Source organism: Corvus brachyrhynchos, unplaced genomic scaffold (genome assembly GCF_000691975.1).
Source record: "Corvus brachyrhynchos isolate BGI_N302 unplaced genomic scaffold, ASM69197v1 scaffold3, whole genome shotgun sequence".
In the NCBI taxonomy this organism is placed as follows: domain Eukaryota; kingdom Metazoa; phylum Chordata; class Aves; order Passeriformes; family Corvidae; genus Corvus; species Corvus brachyrhynchos.
Window position 1 is genome coordinate 4,269,485 of NW_008237619.1, and position 22,377 is coordinate 4,291,861.

General features: G+C 38.0%; 1 protein-coding gene across 6 annotated transcripts in view; it reads left to right on the top strand.

Moving 5' to 3' along the window:
* CBLB (Cbl proto-oncogene B) overlaps nucleotides 1–22,377 on the top strand; it is a 141,415-nt gene that overhangs the window by 13,272 nt on the left and 105,766 nt on the right. For 2 of the 6 annotated variants that reach the window (XM_017731842.1, XM_017731841.1), the window contains exons 3-4: nucleotides 537–695; nucleotides 10,302–10,552. In XM_017731842.1, the coding sequence (XP_017587331.1) occupies nucleotides 549–695; nucleotides 10,302–10,552 (398 nt within the window). In that variant the 5' untranslated portion in view covers nucleotides 537–548. Of the gene's footprint in view, nucleotides 1–15; nucleotides 91–172; nucleotides 365–536; nucleotides 696–10,301; nucleotides 10,553–22,377 lie in introns of those variants that run through there. The other 4 variants (XM_017731843.1, XM_017731840.1, XM_017731838.1 and 1 more) reach the window with 4 other exon arrangements.

The following is a 22,377-nucleotide window of genomic DNA, read 5'->3' on the forward strand; positions in this document are numbered from 1 at the left end:
CCCCCCCGCCTCGCCCCGGCTTCCCCGGCGGCCGCTCTCGCCCTTGGCACACGGCCGTGCGGTGCCAGTGTGTGCGTATGCGTGAGCCAGGTCCGTGTGCGTGCAGCTGCCCCCGCCTGCCCTGCGGGTTCCTGCCTGCCTGCCTGCTCTCTGCGCTGCCTTCCTCTGCTCCCTCTTCCCGCTCCTGCCCCCGCTCCGCCGCGGCCTCTTTTGTTGTGCGGTGCCGGGCATGTGCCCGCGGCCGGTGGGCGCAGGGACCGGCAGCGGCGCGGCGCGGAGCCGGGCGCGGCTGTGTTCCCCTCTCCCGACTGTCGGTATTGACAATAAATCCGGGATCGCTTCTGCCCATGTAAACCTGGGCCAGGTGGGTTTACGCTGATTGTCATGAAAAGTTAAGCTTGTTCCTAAACGTGCCCTGATCTTGCCCTTTCCTGCCCGTGGAGAAGGAAGTGTTGCCTCGCAGGCTGCGGCGGGTTCTATGACAAGATGTTTTCGGAGCACCTTGTGAGCCTGTGTTTCTCTGTCGTTGCGGCCAGCTTGGCTCCCAGATGGCCAATTCCCTCAACGGCCGGAACCCGCGCAAGGGACGGATCCTGGGCTTCATTGATGCCATTCAGGATGCTGTGGGCCCCCCCAAGCAGGCAGCTGCCGACCGCAGGACTGTGGAGAAGACCTGGAAGCTTATGGACAAAGTGGTGGGTGTCTCTGTGTGTCCGTGTATACACGGTGAAGAATGGGGCTATTTAAATAGGTACACATGGGCAAAACAGCTTCTTCCTGCAGCTCTTGAGTGCTGTGCTGCATGTGCCTCGGGACGTAAGGGGATTTATGTTTTAGGTTATTTAAGCATCGTTTGTCTTTTTATTTTTTTTTTTTTTTTCCTTTTCAGTGGCCTCTGGCTATGTTTTTTTTAATCTTGGTTTGTGGAAGGAAAACAAATGTGTGTGTTTGCCTTAGGCTATTGTTATTTTCAGATCCTTTAAAATGACTCAAAGTTGAAGAGCTGTCCCAATCAAAAGCTGCTTAACTTAGACTCGTAATTACGTATTATCTGTGTTTCGTGTTGGATCACACTGTTAGTCTGCAAACAAGACCTCTGAAGTATTAAATGTCAGTTAAGCTAATTGTCCTGTGAGTATGTTGGTGATGGCAACATAGATGTGTTTGTGCTTTTAGGAATCTGCGGGGGGACTGGGGGATGTCACTCTTGTCAGTTTAGTAAACAGATTACTATGGCATGCCTAACTTTTTAAGTATGTGTTCTGCATTTTAATGACTTATGAGTACGTCTACTCTTAATTTGGAAACTAGAAATACACTATGCTGAAACTAGTTTTTCAGGAAGTGGGGGGATAGGCTATAGCTTTTTAGCTCTTATGCTTCCCCTCATGAGCCTCGTACATTTTATTTAGTAGTCTATGAAATGACAGCTTGTATCATGATTATCTAGGGGAGTGCCTTACCAATGGTAGGAACAGTTTGATTGTAACATGGATTGCTGTTCAGGAGATTCAGACACTGTGCTTTGCACACGGGGTGATACTTAAAAGCTTCCTCTTGAAACTTCTGAGCAGTGAGGATTACTACCTGTTGGCCTTGGGTCTGTGTGGCAATACAGTTACCACTTTTTAACTCAGTGGTTATTTGTGACTTAGTGTAACTCTTTGCTTTCCCTGTGGCTCTTGTAAAATAAGATGTTCAACATTTCTTAATGTTCATCATTAGTTATACTGGCAGGGTGGAGACTATTTTATATAATATGCCTTTACAAGTGCTTAAGTATTTTTTAAGTCCTTGTAGGCTCTTTTTTGTTGCTCCAAGAACAGTGTTTGCATTTCCACTGCATTTACTGATAGTGATTATAAACTGAAACCCCAGCTTTGATAAAAATGGTTATTATCACAAAGACTTTGTTGACATTTGCCTGTCAGTGGTCAGGATGCTGTTACTAGTGAGGTCTCTTGTACTAAGAAGTGCAAGTATAAATACTCAAAAGTAGGTACTCTTCTTCAGTAGGAGGAAGTTTTCAGCTTGGAAACTAGGAATTTGGTTTGTTGTTGGAACCGCATGGGGAATGCATAGCTCTGTTTTCCCTGTGTCAGGCCTTTTACAGATCTATATAGTATGGTTATACCCTGATTTGTTTGTATAACCACAGTTACCAGAAAGTCTTTACCCTACTGCTTAGAGTTCTGGATTGCTTTCACTCATTGAATACAGGATAACTGTATTTGTCACAGCCCATCAGAACAGCCAGGAAGGCCTGTTTGGTAGAAGTCACTGGAACAGCTGGACATTGTGCTGTGCTTCCTTTTACGTTTTACTGGATAAGTGTCCTCAATTTGGATCTTTAATGTATCCTCTTTAAGCTGCTCTCAGTTAATCAAATTTTATTTCCAAATTGTATTGAAGTATACCAGACAGGATGATGTCATAGTGTGAGAATGCTCTAGCTTGTTGCTTGAGTTTTTAGCATTTGGTACTTGTACTGAAAGGGTGTTTGAGCAAATTTAATATCCTGGCAAACAAATTTAAATCTCATAGCTTTGTGTGACAGTAGGCACAGGAAGGTAATTTTTTCCTCTGTCTAGATCAAACCCAGGGATTAAAATCAGAAATAGAAACTTGCTCGATCAACTGTTGTTTTAAATCCCATTTCTGGAGTGTGTCCTATGACTGATTTCTGTGGTGGGTCACTGATCAAATGAGTACCTAGCGAAGGCAGTTGCTCTGCCAAGTCAGTGGGGTGGTACCCATAGTAAGGCTGTGGCTTGGAGGTCTGTTTTACTTGTTGTAATAACAGTCATTATGCTTGTTTATTCTTTAACTATGGTAGCTGTGATAACCATCTTACTGCTGCAGTAAGGTAGCTGAAGTTTTCTCCCATTCTAAAGATGTTAAGAAAATGAAGAATGGAAGCAAAGCAAAACTATTATCTTGACCAAACAATGAAAAAAGAGCAGCCTTAAAAACTAGCAGCAGAGCTCAATAATTTCTGGTTTGCATTTTTTTCTTTCTTATAATTGCTGTCTTTCACCTTTCTTTGATTTCTTTCTGTAATTTTGTCCTCTGGCAGATGAGGCATTCTGTATGAATTACTTGTTTGCAACAATAAGGGATTAACTAATACTACAAATGTTCCTACCCTATCAGAACTGTACTATGAGGGTGGTTTTGTGGTGTATGCAAAAATTCTGGCTACCTAGACACCATGCAAACTTCTTTGTGTAGAATTGGTTATGTGTCCTGCTTTCAAATTGTTCAGGTTTCATGATAATACCACTTTGCCATGGGCTGATACTTTAGGTTGGAATAGGCAGAATATTGCAGTTCTGTTGGGGAGTTTTCTCTTTAAACTTTTACTACCAGTCTGAAAATAGTAATGGACTTTTTGAAAAAGAGTTCTTTAGCAGGAGAGAATGTTGGAATAGTGCTCCTGCTTAGAGCCTTGTTTGTAAAAGTCACCGTAAGCAACGTTCTTGCAAGGAATTAAAAAAATCTGCATGTAGGTAATCAGTGAATGTAAATTGCTATCTGTCTATATATCTTTCCTTTTTGTACTTCATACACTGGAACCTGTACTTTTTGTGGTTTGTTGGTATGTCCTAAGTGAATTTACAATACTAACTGCATTATTAAAGGGAAAGCAATGGTTAGCATCAATGTCAGGTTTCCCTACTGCTTTTCTCATAGGTAAGCAGTAGCTTTACCATTAAGAACCAAAAATACTTTGTTTAATTCCTGTGCAATGCAAAGGATAATATTTCTTTTATGGTTTAGAAGGCTAGCCTTTCTTTCCAATGCTAGCATTGTTTAAGAAAGTTGACCACATCTTTCTGGACTTGTAGGAAACAAACTACTACTTTTAAAATATGATGTATATTTTAGAAAGTTTCTATCCTGTAAATAAATGAAAAATGAATATTGTTAACAAATAACTCAGGTCTTCCTTTAAACTGTGTATAAATTACATGAGATTTTTTTTTTTCTGAGATTGTAAACCTAATGGTTTTTAAAACCTAGACCCTAGCCATGTATTAATATTAGAGAATAACGGTATGTCGAGACTAGCCTTGGGAGAGAATTACTACTATGTAAACATTGGAGTAGTTAGGTCAGTTTACTGCTTGGGCTATTTAGAGTTGTCAGTACTGTTTTTTCACACTTCACTCTTGTGGGATTCAAACTGAGAAAATCATGACACATTCTGAACAGGATTCTTAAAACAGGTATATTTCATCAACTTTCAATCACTTTTCATTCCTCCTATGCATTGGGCCTGGAAATAATTAAATTTTCTACTATGAAGATTAACAATATTGCCTAAACTATTTGGGTGCAATGTCATGGCCCACCAGTTGCTTGACTCTGACTGTATAAATGGGGATGGCATTGATTTGCTGTTTAGTAATTATTTAAGACCAAACTAGAGTGCATCTCCAAAGCTTACACTATTGACTTAGTGAGTAAAAGCTGTGTTACCTCTGCAGCTTAATATTGTGGTTTTCTTTAAATTAACATCTGTCAGCATCTGAGTATAAAGAGCATGGTAGCTGAAACTGTGTGTGCGAAGCTTCGTGTAATTGATTCTACAGTCAAAATTGGTAGGAAATCTTATGTCCTGCACATGCTGCTTATAGAAAAAGAATACAAAATTAAACAGAGAAACAGAAGCTTCTCTCTTTCTAGTTGGAAGAGAGTAAAATCACCCTCCAAAGTCAACTGTCCTTGTGTGTCTGTGGCATCAGCATTCTTCTTGTTTATTCTTCCCCTATGGAAACATATGGCTCAGTTGCAGTGTGGTAGCTGTTGAGCAAGCACTTACTGTATTTTCAGGCAAAAAGATTGGTGTTTGGGTAACCTTTACTTATATTCTCATGAGAGCTTTATTTATGCGCAAAATCAAATGCGTTGCAGTTAAGGTAACTTCAGGCAGGAAGACATCTGTGTCGAAGAAACATAATGTTCAAACTTGGACCTTTCCTTATTAGCCCCTCCTGATTAAGTTTTTCAGAATTCATTGTTGGTTGCATTGGATGTTGTGGATTGCTGGAGAAGTGTTACGGTATCTTAACTGCGGAGCTACCTTTATGCTGTTTGTGGTGTGTCAAAGCGTTTCCTAATTCTTTGACTGTTTTGTACAGCATGGCAGGAGATGTTCCTTCAGTTGGGCGACTTGGAAGTGTGGTTTTGGAAGTGTGTGAGCACTGATGCTTCAATTGTTCTAGTCCATTCACTGCAGCTGAAAACAGTGTTTAGCGGATGTCCTACTCATTAGATACTCTGTTTTAGCTGAGTTACTTTCCTTGTATTGTCTTTGACTAGCATTAGGTGTTTAAACAGATTGTGTTAAAGCTGCTATACTTTGCTTGAACAAGGGTCCTTTTGTCAAATGAGTCAAGGGCTTTCAACCTTGCTTTAAAAAGTGTATAGAAGATGGTTTTTAGTAAGAAATTAATTTGTCTATGTACAATAGGCCTCCAGTACTCTAATCTCTGATGAGGCTATGAAATAATGCCTTATAATTTAAGTCAAATATCTTTAAAAGTGTTATGAATAGTGGCATTTATTTTAGATAGGGGTGGGGGAGGAGAGGAGGGAAGAGGGGGGTTGATGTTCTTTCTGCAAAGGAACTAGAGTTAACTTGTCTGGAAGTTCCAGAGTTAACTGTTTCAAAATCAGTTTCTGGTAGATTAGGGTATCGCTTCAGTTTTCACAGAGTTGCACTCCTATTGTTTCTGTGATTCTGGATTAAGTACTTGGATTTTTCCCTGGGTGTGAGCTCATGAAAGGAGCTTAATTTTGCCTCAGTTTGCCTCAATAAGAGATATTTTTTACTAACTTGCGTACTTCTTTTCATTTTTTACACTGAGTGCCTGCTAAATATATACATGCTTACTTCCAGTCATAACAATACAAAAATCACAGAGTGATATGATTCATGTCCTCTCCGAATGTGTTGGTGTAAAGTGCAGTATAGCGGTCTTTACTTTAGGGGTGTTGGGGTTTTTTTTTGTTTGTTTGTTTTGAGTTCTGTTTTCTTTTGAAGAAAGGTCTTGGCAAACCTTTTGCGTCAGCAGGTGTCATTTCTTGTTGCTTACTTTTAATTGTGAACTGCTGTGGTATGTGTCAGGACATCCTGACTGGAAAACATATGGTTTACCAACCATCTCTTTACAGACTTCCTTTGAAGCCTCGTGCACTCTGTGAAGAAAACCCTGTACTACTTCAGTAGATCACTGACTTGAACTTCGTATTAGTATTTTTTTTCACTTATAGTGCATAAAACTAATGAAGGTGTTGATGAATTTTGTTTGGCTTTCTTAAAAGCTTGTTCTAAAATGGAAGGTCCTGGTAATGTGCCGTATTTATCTCTTCAAATTCAGCAGAAAGTGAAGCCTTGTAAACCATCTTGTATGTAATGACGTGAGACTGGGAAAACTTTCTAGAACTTCTGAAAGAGAAACTAGTTCTTCTCTATAACTGGATATTCTTTTTGTATATGGACTGACTGTTGAAAATACAGCAACCAGCATAAGCAAATTGCTTTTTCTTGTTCTAATAACAAGAATGGTAGTTCTAGTATAAATGATATTTTAATGGTATTTCTAATACATGTGAAATCACTTACATTTTGCTTGTTGGCACATCTGATCGAAAAGATAAACTTCAGAAAGATAATTAATTCTTTGTTCATGAGATTTAAGTTAGGATAAATAAGTAATTCAAAATTACTGGGGCTACCTCTGCTTGTGGTCTGCTCTCATTGCTGACTTTTTTTCTCTGAATAAACATTTTGATCTTCAGATTTTTTTTTTTTTCCTTGTACTTGTTACGTCAGAAAGTTGTAAGGCCTTATCAGTGACAGATTTGTGTCACCTGTAGTTCATCTTGTGAAGAATGTCAGTCTGGTTTCAAGTTTTCACTAAATCAGAAGTCACAGTGAACTCAAAGTTCAGAGGGAAAAAATCTATTTTTCATAAAGATTTTCACTTCTGTGTTTGGGATTCCAGTTCTTCTAACTCTTCTACTAAAAGACTTTCATGTATGTCTCTGCATGGATGATTTTCAGGTCTGTCTACACATGTAAGATTCTTTGCCCATGTTTCTGAAATCTCCTTAGAGAATTCTACCTGTCAGCTTAACTTCAGTGCTTTTCTGAGCTTGAAAGTATGCTGTCATATCCAACCTTTATTCTTTGAGAATGCTGCTTTAGACATCTCCTAACCCACAACTGGGGCCCTGTTGTTCCTTTTTTTTGTTCTGATGGCCTTATCTTTATCACATAGAATATAAACAAATTATTTTCAGTTTCAAGGTCTCTTGCAGTTCTGGATTGCAGTTTCCAGAATTCATTACCGGTCAAGAGATGATCAAATACCTTTATGCTGTACTTTTTTTTTTTTCTTTCCTTCCAGCTCGTTCTGAACTTAAAGGAATTCCTTTATAAGCCATTAAATTGAGCGCTTGCTGTGAAACTTCGCTGTTTATACCTAGAAATACCAAACTGCTAGTGTTCAGTGTCTGAACCACTCTTCAGCATGTTGAACAGCTCATATATTCATACTTGCCTGCTTTCTTTTTTTTTTTCCTACTGAGGTGTAAATTTCTCTGGGATAAGGACTGTTCTACAGCACATCAGAAGGCTTCCTGATGTATCACTTGGTCTAAAAGTTGAAAGACTAATAGAAATTACTATAATAACAATCAGTGAAATGAGGAGACCTATTGTGTCATGTTTTAAATACTGTTTTGAATGGTGCTAGACTTCTTAAAAGCTTCGTAGTGCTTGACGTTTGTCCACTCTATCTCCACTTTTCTAACTATGACCCCCTGTTACCTCAGTCTAATTGCCTGCTTGTGTTCTTGTGCTGTGTACGTGTCAGAGGGTAAGAAACTATTTCGTGTTTGCTTTGCTGTTTGGGGTGCATGAAGGTCTGTTAGTGGCAGTAGTGTCTTAAGACAGTGAATTTCTTAATGGTGTAGATGTAGAAATTGCAGGAGAGGTCAGCAATAGTGATAGAGCTTTGAGTTTAGAGAGCTGAGTGTTATAGGATATAGGCTTGTTCCCCTCTCACCCAGAAATGCTCAAGACTACTTTTTTCAAGTTGATAGATGAATAGGAATCTACTTTCAGCAGTATTAAGATGTTTTTATAAACTCATTAGCTACCTCAAAAGAATGCCAAAGTCACTAATATATAATGTGGCAATCTCCAAATGATGCCTATAAAACTTTGATACCACATTCTTTTATAAGTATTTGCATCTGTACAGATGCACACATATCTAGAATGTGTCCCTATGCAATGTTTTAGCTGAGCCTGAATAGCTCAGTGCACCAGCAGTCAAAAACTACCTGTTAGTTTTAGTCTCTCTTCTTTCTAGAACAGAACATTACAGAACAAACTATCAGAAAATTTAGATAGCCAGGAGACAATTCTGATCTTGTTATGTTAAGGATGTGTAGGAAACAGTGAGTACTTTTGTCTTCCAGAAACGTTTTCAGTGGAGACTAGATTCAAATAAAGGTATTTGATTAGTCTGAACTTATTCTTTGAGTAATATACATTCAATTAATATTTCTGCCATTTGGGATCACAGTGTTTCCAAGTCCATTGAGATGTTTTCTTCTGTTTGGTTTAAGTGACAAAGTTTAGTTGTGAAGGGGCTACAGGGGTAGTTTCTCTGAGGCACTGCCAGAAGCTTCCCCCTTGTCCCATAGATATAGTGCCAGCCAGCTCCAAGATGGGCCTGCTGCTGGCATCCCATCGGCAGCAGTGGTGCCTCTGGGGTAATGTCTTGAAGAGGGGAGAAAAGCTACTGTGCAGAAGAAAATTGCAGCCAGGGAAGAGGGGAGTGAGAATATGTGAGAGAAACAACTGTGCAGCCAGCCGGCTCAGTGGAAGGGGAGGTAGGTGTTCCAGGTGCTGGAGCAGAGGTTGCCCTGCAGGTTCACAGTAGAGCCAACATTCCCTGTAAGCCATAGAGCTCCCCATGCTGGAGCAGGTTGATGCTTGAAGGAGGTTGTGACACCATGAGGAACCTGTGCTAAGACAGGCTCCTGGCAGGACCTGTGCTCCCATGGAGAGAGGAGCCCACACTGGAGCAGGTTTCCTGGCGGGACTTGTAACCGTGCAGAGGACCCATGCTGGAGCTGTGTGTTCCTGAAAGACTGCACCCTGTGGAAGGGACATGTTCTAGAGGAGTTCATGAGGAACTGTGGTCTGTGGGAGAGACTCATGTTGGGGAGGTTCAAGGACGACTGTCTCCTGTGGGAGCAAGGGAAGAGTATGAGGGGTCCTCCCACTGAGGAGGAAGGAGTGGCAGAGACAAGGTGTGATGAACTGACCACAGCCCCCATTCACCATCCCCCTGTGCTACTGGGGGGGAGGAGGTAGACTGGAGAGTAAAATTAGGCCCAGGAAGGAGGGAGTGGTGGATGGAATGTGTTTTTAAGCTTTGGTTTTATTTTCTTGTTACCCTAATCTGATTTGATTGGTAATTAAATAAATTAAATTCCCCAAGTAGAGTCTATTCTACCTGTGACAGTATTTGGTGAATGATCTCTCCGTGTCCCTGTCTTGACCTATGAGTCTTTTGTTATGGGTAGGGGAATGAGAAAGAAGCTTTGGTGGACACCTCCCCATCCAGCCAAAAGCAAAGTACTGAACTTCTATTCCAGCCAGGAGCTGAAAAACAATGAATTTATAATATTTTGTTTCCTGGTTTACAGTATCTGTTTTTGAGTGACTTTAAGTTTCTCTGTTGTAGCTAATAACTTTTGAACCACTGTCACAGTTCAGACCATTTTCTTATGTGCAGAGCATTCAAAATTAAATTTCCCTAGGGTCTAAGAGGTTATATTGTTAGATAGAGAGCCAGCAGATGACAAAGTAATTTATGTCAGTTCTTAGTAGATACTTAAACATCTGTAGGTAAGTTAACCTGCAGCAAACAGATCTGTATGAAAGTACTACTCTTGGCATTTGTTGCATGCTGTGTTTTGATATGTTCCTTAGCATATATTAGACAGGAAAAGACATACTTTAAGGGCAAACCCACAAAATATGTAGGTAAGCTTGTTTGCTCTTTATAGATGTGACAAGATTAAGTCAAATTCTGCCTATTTTGACATTAGAGACTATGCTGGAATTTCACAGAATATAAATGAAGTAGGATTTAATTCTTTTGGACTGGAGGTTGGAGAAGTATGTTACATCCAATAACTCTGAAGATAACAGATGAGTTTTTGTCTCAATGTATTTCTTGTCTTTTACATTCTCTTGTTTTTGCTTATAGGTAAGATTGTGCCAAAACCCAAAGCTTCAACTCAAAAACAGCCCACCTTATATACTTGACATTCTACCTGACACTTACCAACATTTGCGACTTATACTGAGCAAGTATGATGACAACCAGAAACTCGCACAACTCAGTGAAAATGAGTATTTTAAAATCTACATTGACAGTCTTATGAAAAAATCAAAACGGGCCATAAGACTCTTTAAAGAAGGGAAGGAAAGAATGTATGAGGAGCAGTCACAGGACAGGTAAGTGAAATACTTAAATATGAAGTAGACTGTCTGGTCTGTCTGCATTCTTAACACTGTTGTCTGCAGCCATTGTTTTGACATTTTTAATTATTCGAAGAGCAGAAATATTTATTGCTTGGATTCATTGACCCTGCAGGTCAATCAGTAATTTGCTGGGTTTGTTTCACTGTATGCTCTTATCTGTCATTTTGTGACCTTTAAAACCAAGTGCATTTCCTTCATAAAACATTCATTTCATTGTAATTACTTATTCACAGGGCTTACAGTATGTAGTTTTTCCTGTGGTAGAGAGAGTGACTGTTAACTTGGATTGAGCTTGACCTTCCTTCCTACCCTGGTTTCTTAAACTTTGGGAACCATGATGAATATTGACTTAGGGTTTTCACAAATGATGGAATGAAGCAAAACAATGTTCATATTTTTCAGGTATTACATGATGTTATGGTAAAGTAATGATAATGTTAGTTTCATTCTGAGAAACCTTTTCAGAAGCCTAATGGATTCTTGATTTGCAGTGGTTCAGTTTTTAGTAAAAGGAATTAACGTCCACTTTATCTGCACTCTTGGTGGTAACTGAAGAGGTTTTTAATATTTGATTTGATTACCTAATATTTTAAAAAATAATATTTTAGGAAATTCTGTGCAAGAGCTGCAGTCTTGTTTTGAGAAGAGGGGGATACAACATTGTTGTGGCCATTAGTCTTTGCCTTGTGTGGTATAACTTTAGATGTATTCCAATGAAAGAGATTATGCTCTTTCTGAAGTCTCCTCCTTTTACAGGAGATAGTGGGGAATGAGAAATCAAGAAAATGGAGGATTGAATTTCTGCTGTTCTTTCTGTCTGCACCTGAGCTCGGAGGCAGGCATGGTTGCAGTGTAGTTCTACAGCTGGTGAAATTGTCAGTAGAAGCAGTGAAATGTCTACATTCTTGTACATGTCACTGCTGTTATGTTTGAATTAGACATATGTTCCTTCCAGATCTTTGGCAATGATTACAGCTATTCAGTCTACTGTGGCAGTCTTTTGGGCTTGGTAGGGTGTCTGAAGCTTGCTTGACATCTAAGGAATTTTTTCTTAAAGAACATAAAGACTGTCCTGTTATGAATATACTTTGGCAAAAATGCTCAAGAGTAGCAAAATGCACTGTTTAAGATGTTTTAGTGATGAGTAAAGATTTTAATGTATGAATCTTTTTTGTGTTTGAATTTGCAAGTGTGTAAAGCAGTGTTTTCACTGTTGATGCATTCTTACCAGAGCCCCTGAAAGAGTTATCAACACTGAGCCTATGGCTGCCTATTTTAAGCCTCCCATTTGGTATAAGTAGTTACAAAGGAAATACAAACCTGTTATGGTAAGGGAAATTTGACAGAAGTGGTTGAACTATATAGGCAGATTTTATTTTGACATACCTGTGTTGTATGAAATCCTAATCTAATTACAGGTTTGCTTAAAGTTAGCAAAAATTAAAGGCAGTTTCCATGTCACTTTTTCAAAGTACTTGCTGTAAGCTCTGTACAGTCATTCAGGCAGTATCTTCGTAACTATATCTAGTTGCTAGAGTTGCTTCTTTCCAGTTACCCGTTTCATTTCCTGCATTAGGGTAACAGTGGTGATAGTAGGATGTCTTCTGTGAAGCACAGAGTTTTTGAAGAAGGTGTAGTTAGCATATTTGCTGTGTGTTTGTTTGGGCCGTTCTTATGAGATGGTGGGAGAGGAGGGATTTTAAAACAAATCATATTAAGGAAGTGCACTGAATCATAGTAACTATTTCAGGCTTTTAAAATTAGTGTTTCAGAAGGTGACAACTATCTTATTTTGCCTAACTGATGGAGTTCAGAGCTTGAGGAAAGGAGTGTAATAGAAATGTTTTTCTTGTGTTCAAATTGTTAGTTGTGTTTCCTATACAAATTGCATTCTGACTGTCAGACTGCTTAAACGAAAAAACTGTAAGTATTAGTTCATTAGCTCATGACCCATGTAATTCCAAGTAAAAGTCTATATCTTTATGATTTCAGTGCATCCTCTTTCATGTATTGATGATGCTTAATCTGTATCTCTGTCCTAGTTTTAAGTTGAATGAAGGTACAGTTGTTTGCTGAGCCATATGACTAAGTATTTGAGCACTGCAAAGCAGTGCTTCAACATACTTGATCATGCTAATTCTTGGTAGCTTAGCAAAAGAATTGTTAATGTGTTTAGCTTCTTTGCTTCCCCATATGCCTGCATTAACCTTATTTGTTAGTATTATAATGTAATTGTAGGAGTGATCATTTAAAGATGATATTTTTGAAGATGCTTCTAAAATGACTGTCAAATTGAAGTAGTCAGTTTGTAGTAGAAATATTGGGAAATAGTCAATTTTAAAAAAAGGCAAGGCAGATCTTAGCGCCTGAACAGTTTCTGTGGTTTTCAGTCTTATTCTGTACTGGTTTCTGGATAAAAGGGCATAATGGAAAAGAGAAATGCTTCATTCTTCATAAATTTGATTGGTATAATTTTAGCCTATTAGCATTATTGACTAATCTTCACTTCTATAGTGATGGTACATTTAGGAACCGGTGCCAATATACATCTGATTTTATTTGTGTGGTGACACCAAAATTACTCTATTGTGAGTAATTTATCATGAATTTTAGTTTTCAAAGATCCTGTGAATGAATTTTAGTTTTCAAAGATCAAGTGGATGAAACAAGTTACAGAAGCAGCACTAATGCAGTGTAAGCTTTTGTTTTAGCTATTTGTACATAATCTGACTGGCACAGCGTCTTGTTTCCATATCAAATGCATATGATAGCCATTTAAGAGTAGTTGGTGCTGTCATTCTGTATTCTGTTGGATGAGTCTCACTAAGAAGGGAAAATAGCATTTGCAAGTTCGTTTCTTGTCCTTAACTGCATCTATTTTCTGGGTATGGTGTCTTCTACAAAATTAGGTCCTTTCAGTGTTCTTGTTGAATGAAGTAAGAGATAATGTCCAGTAAGTTTTGTAAAGTGTACTGGATATAGGCTGCACAAAGTTTTTCTATGAATGAAGTAATTTTAAGATCTTTTTGTCACAAATGTTACTTTTTAAAAGGTTATTAACACAAGCTTATTAGAATTACTGGTTCAGGCTTATCTACTCTTAAAATGCTTTCCGTGTCTTTGAAGGTTTTGGGGTTGTCTTTTCTTTTTTTCGTTCCTTTTCTTTGTGCCCTTTGTTGGGAAGTAAACTAAAGCTGGAAAGCATAGTTTCTGTGAAGTCCAAACTTCATTTCCTCTTGCTGCGTTCCAGAATTATGCATTCAGAAAATATAAAAACTTTGTAGAATGGCAGTTTTTGAGACAAATGTGTTAGCCAGGTGTAGAAGTCAAGAACATAAATTATAATAATAAGACTATAGGAAGAATAAAATGGCAGTGGGGAGATTACATTTGGATGCATTCAAGGTGCTGGACATAGTCTTCAGTTCTTACTAATGGAGACAAGTGGGAGGTTTCCTGTGATTTCCTGTAAATCATATCCTTAGAAGAATATGTCTTGAAATGGAACTTATTCTCTGACTTAATATTGCTTGCCTTCTGCTATAGGCCCTTTATATGAGGAGAGGCAGAAAAGTATAAAACCAGTGTGTATACTTACTTTTAATAAATCTCTTAGAATGCTCCTTGGTTCAGCCAGAGTTAGTTGGCTGTTTGTTTTAAAGGGGTATTCCAGAAGTGGAAGATGAAAGATGGATATTTCCTAAGTAGTGGATGGTATGGATGAAGATATCAAGAGAAGACTTGTGGTGGTTTTGTGGTCAGTGTAGAAAGGTGTGCATGCAGGAAATGTCAAAGAAGTCCTTCAAGGTGATCACAAAACCACTTCTGTTTCTGTCTAGAAAGTCTTACTATTCACTTGTGCATCTGGCCATTTGGTGTCTTGATTCAAATGATGTATGTGTTTCGATATTGTACAGGTTGTTTTAATGTTGGCACAGAGCTCTTATATTCTCTTAAGTCTTCTAAGGAGGTCTTGTACCTGCAATTCAAACGATGGATCAAGTTCTCCTTTGTTACTGTTCATGTTGATTAGTGGGTTTATAGAGTATTCCATTTCTCTTCCTTAAGTCTGTGTTGACAGCTGAGATCAGTCATGGTTCTTGGATCAACACCTTGAACTGGCACATTGAAGTACATAACATTCTTTCTGCTGCAGAAATTTCTTGCCCATTCCTCCTTATCCTGAAAGTACAGACTTGATGAGAGGGTAAAATAGTATCAGGATGGGTGTCAGGTGTGCCAGCTGTAATGCAGCAGCCCTTTGTGTACTTCTGTCCTGTAGTAAGTGTGAGGTAACTTACCCTGCTTCCTTGAATTACTTCCTCTGTATCACAACCTTGCTGTTTTATTTACAGGAATTTAGGAAGTTTATAACTTAGCTAGCCTCACAACTTGTTTGTGTCTCCAGGCAGAGGAGGTTTTGTTGATTGTGGGAAGGATCAGGAAGAGTAAAGTTTTATTCAGGATGATTTTGTTTGGAGAAGTTAAGATTGTTTTGGCTGACTTCTTTTTGTTTGACAAACAGAATGTACAGATTCAGGAAAGGATGTTAATAGCCCTTTTCATAGAGCCAGTTTTGGCTTTGGGTTGACATCACAGAGATAACTTGGTAATTGTTGAATAAAAGTTATGGGCTCCTTGGTATCCTGTGATTTGTTCCATTTTCCAGGCATGTTATGTAGTTTTTGCTCTCCAGTAAATTCCGAGCTAAGATACACTTACCATCAGTCTATTGCTTAACCTGATATGTAAAACCCCAAACTTAAACTGTATCAACACACTTTAGAGATATAATATATTGACTGTTTTACTCTAATCTTGCTGAAGCTGAAAGGAAAGTAGTGTTTGTTTTTTCCCCTCTTGTATTTATTTACCTCTATTTTTAGATGACTCCTTCACTAGATTTTTAGTAAAAGAAGTTGCCTTGCTCTCCTTGAAAGTCTTCTGGAGTGTTGCTCCTGTGCTGTCCCTAGAAAAAGGAGGGCACTTTTCTCTTTAAATGTGTAACATAAATAAGGTAATTGGGAATGGAACTTGGCTACAATAAATAGCCTCTAATAAAGAGGCTTTTTCTAAGGAAAAATGAGTGCATGACTGATTAGATGGGGCTGCATGGGAGGAGGAAATGCAATGAATTTTTTTTTTAAGCTTTTATGTTACGGTGAGAATTTCCACCCTCTTCTCCCCTCCTGCTCTTTAGATGTGATGTAAAACCAGATGTGAACCAAACAGCTTTAATAAACCCTCTGGTGTACCTGACCCACATGAGTAGTTGAGCTTCAGTGCGGATCTGGTGGACCACAAGGCATTTGCTATTTTTGGTTATAGTTTAAATTAAAAAAGGAATGTTACACAAACACGCTTTTCAGACAAAGAGACTCTTGTTGCAGAGGGCAGGTGAGAACGCGTGGAGGTTACAAATGGTAGAGCAGTATTATGACAGCTTGTTCTCAACATAAATGCAAACAGGCTGTGTGACTGCAGTTGTTGTAAGGCAGTATTTAAATTTTAGATTTTTTTTATCATCTTCACTACTTGGGGGTGGGTATTGTCAAATGAGAACAAAGGAAGTATTAGTACCAGAGTTACTTAGAGGCAACTATTTATTCAGATTGCAGAGGAAGACAAGGATTTTAAAACCACAAAAGATGCTAATGAAAAAATAATGGCTTGTAAATTCTTAAAATTGATTTAGATCCTTGATTCATATCTAGTTGTGTAGAGGAGAGAGATGTGCATTTTGTCTTTTTACTCGTATAAAATCAAACAGCATTTTGTATGCTAGTGCAAGGTCTCTTTCAAGCATCATCTTACAAGTAATGTGGTGTTGACAGTGATGTCTGGGTAGAGTTCAGCTGTTTGTAAGGGGATATATACACAGTCTGATATTTTCCTTGTTGTCTTTTGTATAATTATTTATGCCTGTGAAAGTGTGCATGATGCTGTTCCCAAATTTTAAGGTGCCATACCATTTATATGCAGTTTGAGCAGGTGTGAAAGCTCTCAAAAAGTGCAGTTAGGGGAGTCAGTCCTTCAGGCTTCCCATATATTAGCATATATTCCTTTATGATAAACCTAATGGTAGTTCTACTGCTAGGATTATGCAATGTGACTGTTGCAGTGTCTAAACTGACACAGTTTTCTATATGATTTCAGCTCATCTTTAGAGCATAATATAGGATGGCACAATGAACTGGGGGAAATAGGTGGTTTTTTGGACATACAGTGCTTTTGATAAGAGATCTCTGGAAATACTCTGTTGCAGTGAGGATACCAGTACCCATTTCTGGTCTGCAACAGCTCTGTCTCACATCCCTTCCCCATACTTGCCTGCAGGGTCTGTATAGGGAACAGCTGTGCTTGTGGGGGTGGGCCATGGTCACCATCTATTAATAAAGCTGTGTTCTTAGGTGTGATAAAGCCCAAGTTAGCAACTTTGGGAACTTTTTGAAGAACAGGCAGCACTGACTCGTGAATTTAGCATGTAGAAAGGAAGGCTCCTGTAGTGCACCTGAATGCATCTTTCATAATTCACTTTTCTATGCGCATTTGATTTTTAGAAAATTTGGTCTCTGCTTCCCTATGTCAGAAGCATTCTATATTCAGTGATAAGGTATTTGTTTTAGGATGCCTTCAACACTAGCCTGCATGATGGAAGCTGCTTGCCATGCAAACAGGAACACAGAGAAAGTTTATAGAATAAAGGGTCCGTTTTTATGAAATGTATGCCTAACCTTATAAGCACATCTAATTTTATTTTCAGGCTGTAAAAATAAATGGTTTCCTTTTCCTAATCTTCTGTGGCATTGTTTTCCATTAAAAATTAGAAACATGAAAGAATAAAAGTCTGCTTTTATTCTATAAAGAAATGAAAAAAACACTTGGGAGTAATCACTTTCAAGTGCTACACTTGCTGTTTAGTCAATAGAAGCTCTTTGAAAGTAAAGTAAAGCCAGTTTATAAAAACAAATGTGCTGTGGTGGTAATCCTTTTTTCCAAGGAATGCTTGATCAAAAAACCAGCCTAGAAGACATGCTTGCTGTGTATCAAACCAATAGTAAATACAGTTTCACTAACCTGTAAAGAGTAAGAAATAACCTTCGTGTGAAAAAGTGGCAGTATATGTTTTGATTAACACAGCTGAAGTTTTAGTTCAAAACAAAAATGACAGAGTGGGATATTGATGGAAAAGCTGATGGATGGAACTACCCTATTCCATTCATTAAAATTCAGGATGCTAGGGAGTACTTTGATAATGTCATGGAATTTAAAAAATATGTTGTGATCATTTGACCTAAATTTTTTTTCTTCCTATTCTGTCCTTTGCTTCGGTATTAATAAAGTTAATTTACTTGAACCCTATTAAAAATAACAGAGTTAATGTAATTATTTAGCAAGTCTTTTTATCAGTGGCTGCACGTTTGCAAGCTAACTTTCTCTTTAAGATTCTGCAATAATACTGTGCATGCTCTAGAATGAGACAAAGCTTTAATATTGTTAATAACAAGGAACAAGGGTTTGTGGTTAAAAATGTAGGTTTGCTGTTGTCTGCACAGAACAGTTTTGCTGCTTGCAAGATGAATATATTGGCACGTTTCATTCTTTTATATTGAGCCATTCCAAATGATTTAAAATCATGTTTTCTTGAGAGCTAGTTTAGGAATATAATTTGCTTGATTTGAAATAAAATGTGGTATTTACGTGAAAGACTGTGCAATGAATACAACTATTAAAAAAACCCAAATAAACAGGGTGAGTAATACACAGAAAGGACCAAGAGTAAACTCTTAAAAGAAGCACATCTTAACACATAGTACAAATGGAAAAAGAAGTTAGTAAGTGAATTATATGAGGGATAAAACTTCCTGAGCAAGCAACCAGGTGACTATCATCAGTGTCTTGTTCGCAATGTAGATGACTGAAAACATATATAATCTTTCTGGTTTGAGTGCAACCACGGTATTCCTTATTGAAATGTTTTTATATCTGTCTCTAGCATATGATAAAACATTGAGTACTTTCCCCATCATTTGCTCAGATTTCATGTTGGAATTAAAGAGCTGTTCTGTCTCATAATGGAAGATTTTCCCCATAATCTGTTTCATTACCTAATTTTTAACATTGTGTGAAATGAAATACATATTGAATAGTATATCGACTTTATTCTTGCAAATACCTCGGCAGATCAGAAAATTGGTGAAGAAGTAATTGCTTGTTCATTTCAGTACTATTTGGTCATAATAATTATTACTTCTTCTGGTATGTCTGATGTAGAGATAGATTTAACTGTATTTCTTCCTACTATGATATAAGACAATAAACTAAAGGGGAAACATAGAAGTAGCAGATGCCTAACAAACACATTTCTGGGGTACATGATGAAAGACTGTAGTACATGGTAGTGTATGGATTGAGCTAAATTTAATTTCTGTATGGGTAAGCTTGTTGTGATCTCTCTGTAAGAGGACTTTCATTTATAATTCTTGAATGGTCAAACGGTGGAGATGTAATTTTAGCCTAGTGTCTGATGCCCTTTATATATCAGGACTCAACTGGGGACCTGAACAGCCCACCTGTTGAGCTAGTCTTTCACTGTTACTAGCTAATTTTTGGCAAGCTGTGACTCTACAGAGGGAGAAGAATTTTGGGGAAAAATTATTAAATTTAATTTTTTTCTTCTACTTGATACCATTGTGGGAGAGTTCACAACACACATTTTTTAATAAGATAAACCAGTGAAATTATATGGCTTTGAAATTTGAAGCAACAATAAAAAAGAAAATGATTCCTATCTTCTGTAGCAAAAATGTGTGAAGATCACCTTATTTATTCCACGTTTCTTACTCAAAGTTATCACTAGTAATAGTTTGAGCCTTACTTTATTTTGTCTGTATACTGAACAGATGTGTCTGTAGAAATAAAATCCACAACCATATCTCATTTTAAATATTAGCCCCAGTTTTGCATCTACCTTGCACAATGCAAATGTCTCCTGGTAGGGAGGAATACCGAATAATAAGCTATGGAAGTCTTACCAGCTCCTGATTAGCTTCTACTTTCGTCTCTTGAGCTCCAATCCAAAGTATTGCCCTGTGTCTGTTTATGTTGATACAACCAAGAGTGGAGAATACCAAGACTCTTGCAGAAGTACTTGACATATTGCAGGATTGGATTAGACATGGCGTACTGATGGCAGAAAGAAAAGGATCCATGGGCTTGTTTATAAGTGAGTAAAATAAGGGTGTCTTGCAAATGCTGATTAATTATGTTTGGGGCCCAGTGTTCACCTTTTCTTTCTGGTATCTGTTGACTAACTTTCATTCTTGGTTTAGGAAAGATACTCCCCAGTTTAGTGTTCCCACAAACCTCAAACCACACACTGCCACTCCTTCGCCTCCTTTTCCCTCTCCCTCTGTGCTGCAGCAGGTTGAGGAGGAGAATTGGAGGCACAAAAGGCAAAGATAGGAACAATATACTGGAAGCAGCAATGTGGTAAGAAAATGAACAGTAGCAGTAACAATATTAATAACAAAAGTGTACAAAAGGAAGAGTGTGGAGCTTGACCTCACCGCAGCCATGTTCCGTCTGGCTCAGGACCAGCATTCCCACCACTCTGACCAAAAGGCAATGACCTGAGGTGGTATGGAACAACATTGGGGTCCTGGCCATGCCCCCGTCCTAGCTGCTGCAAAAAATTAACCCTGCCCTGGCTGGAACCAGGACACACATTCAAAGAAGTGAAACCTAGATACTTAGTGAAACTTACATACTTAGAAAATCTGTGATTGTTCCCTGGCTTGTGCAGAGGATTATTCTGTGACTAATTCTAGTCTTGATTACAGTAAGAATAAAGAAACATTTTAATCAGCTTAATTGTTTCTTTACTCTGTGCGTGTGCTGCCCCTCAGTAATGTTTTGAAGGCTTTTACTAACCTCTTTATTTGTCCTGAAAAAAACCCAAACACCTTCATTGGTTCTATATCAGAAATCCTCTTACTTTTTAAGAGGTGATGAGTTAGCTTGTTAGTTATCACTCTTAAAATACGACATTTTGGGCAGTACGGTATTGTTTAAGAAATGACTGCATGAGAAAAAATTTGCCTCCCGTTACAAGTTAAAGGGCATTAATGTGAAACAGACAAATGTATTAGCATCTGTTTTCAAATTGTTCCAATGGAAAATGGTCCTTAGCCAACAGAATATTTTGCGAACTCAGAGTTGATTCTGAGTCATGAATGTCTGTCATGGGAAGTATGAAATGCAGGGTCAGTAATAAAATGTCTTGTATTCAAGAACATTTGTTGGAGCAATGTCTAAATTTTTTTTAAAAGCAGTCATTAATTGGTGAGACCTTACAGGTGTATGTCCTAGAGCAGGCCTTGAATTCTAACTGCTCTCTAGTGGGAGAGTGTGAAAAGACGAAGAGAAACACTTTCCGGTGTTTTCATGCCAACATTTTGAACACTGTCTGGGGCTACAGAGAATTAGTCATTGTGTAACTTGTAAAAAATTAAATTACTATGTTACCAGATTACTTTAAGGTTTAGTATCAAAATCCCTGAGCACTGTTCTTGTTTTTAGAAAATGCTTAGTTTTGACAGAAGAAAAATAATTTCTTTGAAGTCAAAGTTGAAAGTTTCAGCAAATGTGATATGTAAGCCTTCCATCAGTACATTTAGGATAGAGCTGTGTAAGTTGTATTTAATACTCTATAAATGTCATGCATGTTAAAGGAAGATATAATGCAACAAATAGAGCCTGAAAATATTTCTGTTTGTTCAGATATACAGCCTGTGGTGAAAATCCTGAAGTGGAGAACCTGTGTTCCAACTGTTGTTTGTCATTAAAAATGATGGCAGTCTCTGTTTAGAACATCTGCTTGCCTAATGTGCCAGCAATAAAGGAGATGTCTATGTTATGTTAACTTAGCTTGTTTTTGTCTCTTCATTTCTAAGTATTTGGTTTTAAAATACTAGAAAAAATGAATCTTTTTGTAGTGAAATATTCTAGCTTTCAGCTCTGAAACATTATCATAGGAAAAGCATATATTCAGTTGTTGGGTCATCTCAATAACGCTGAGTTGGTCATAATGAATAGTCTGTGTCTGTATTTTTTGTTCAGTTCGAACACCTATACTTTAGTTAGGTTTTTTGCTGGTTGCCTGAGTCGTAGTAGATCACTTACATCTAAGTATTACGCCATTTAATTTACTGTACAGCACTTCCAGGTTTTTCTAGAATTAAGAGTAATATTTACAGTTACATGCTTTTTCACTATAGCAGCAGAGTAATGGCAGGTGATAGGAGTGCTGATAAAGGCTTGTGTTTGTTCTAACTTCATAAGAATTTTTAATCCACTTCATAACTGCATCTCACTGACAGCTCATTCCCAGTGGCTAATGCTCCAGTGGTTTTACAACTTAATGATACATATTCTGTGCTGAAATTGGGAAAATACAGAAAATGTGGCGTATATAGCCAATTTTTTTGGCTTGCTTAAAAGGTCATATATCAGCAGTCTCCTCCAGTATATTTTTTTTAATGGGCTTCTTTAATATAGAGAACTGGAAGACTGTATTGTACTATTTTTTACAGATCTCTTCATATCCTTTTTACTCCTTAATTCATGGCTGTAGCAAATACACAAAGATTCAAAGCAAAAAAAAAATAAAAAGTATGTAGCATCCTGTTCATGTGTTTCCTTTTACTGTTAATCCCTATAATTAATGCCCTGTGAGGAATGGGGCTCTAATCACTTACAGAGCACAGTAATGTAAGAAGACAGTGCTCGTCTGGGGG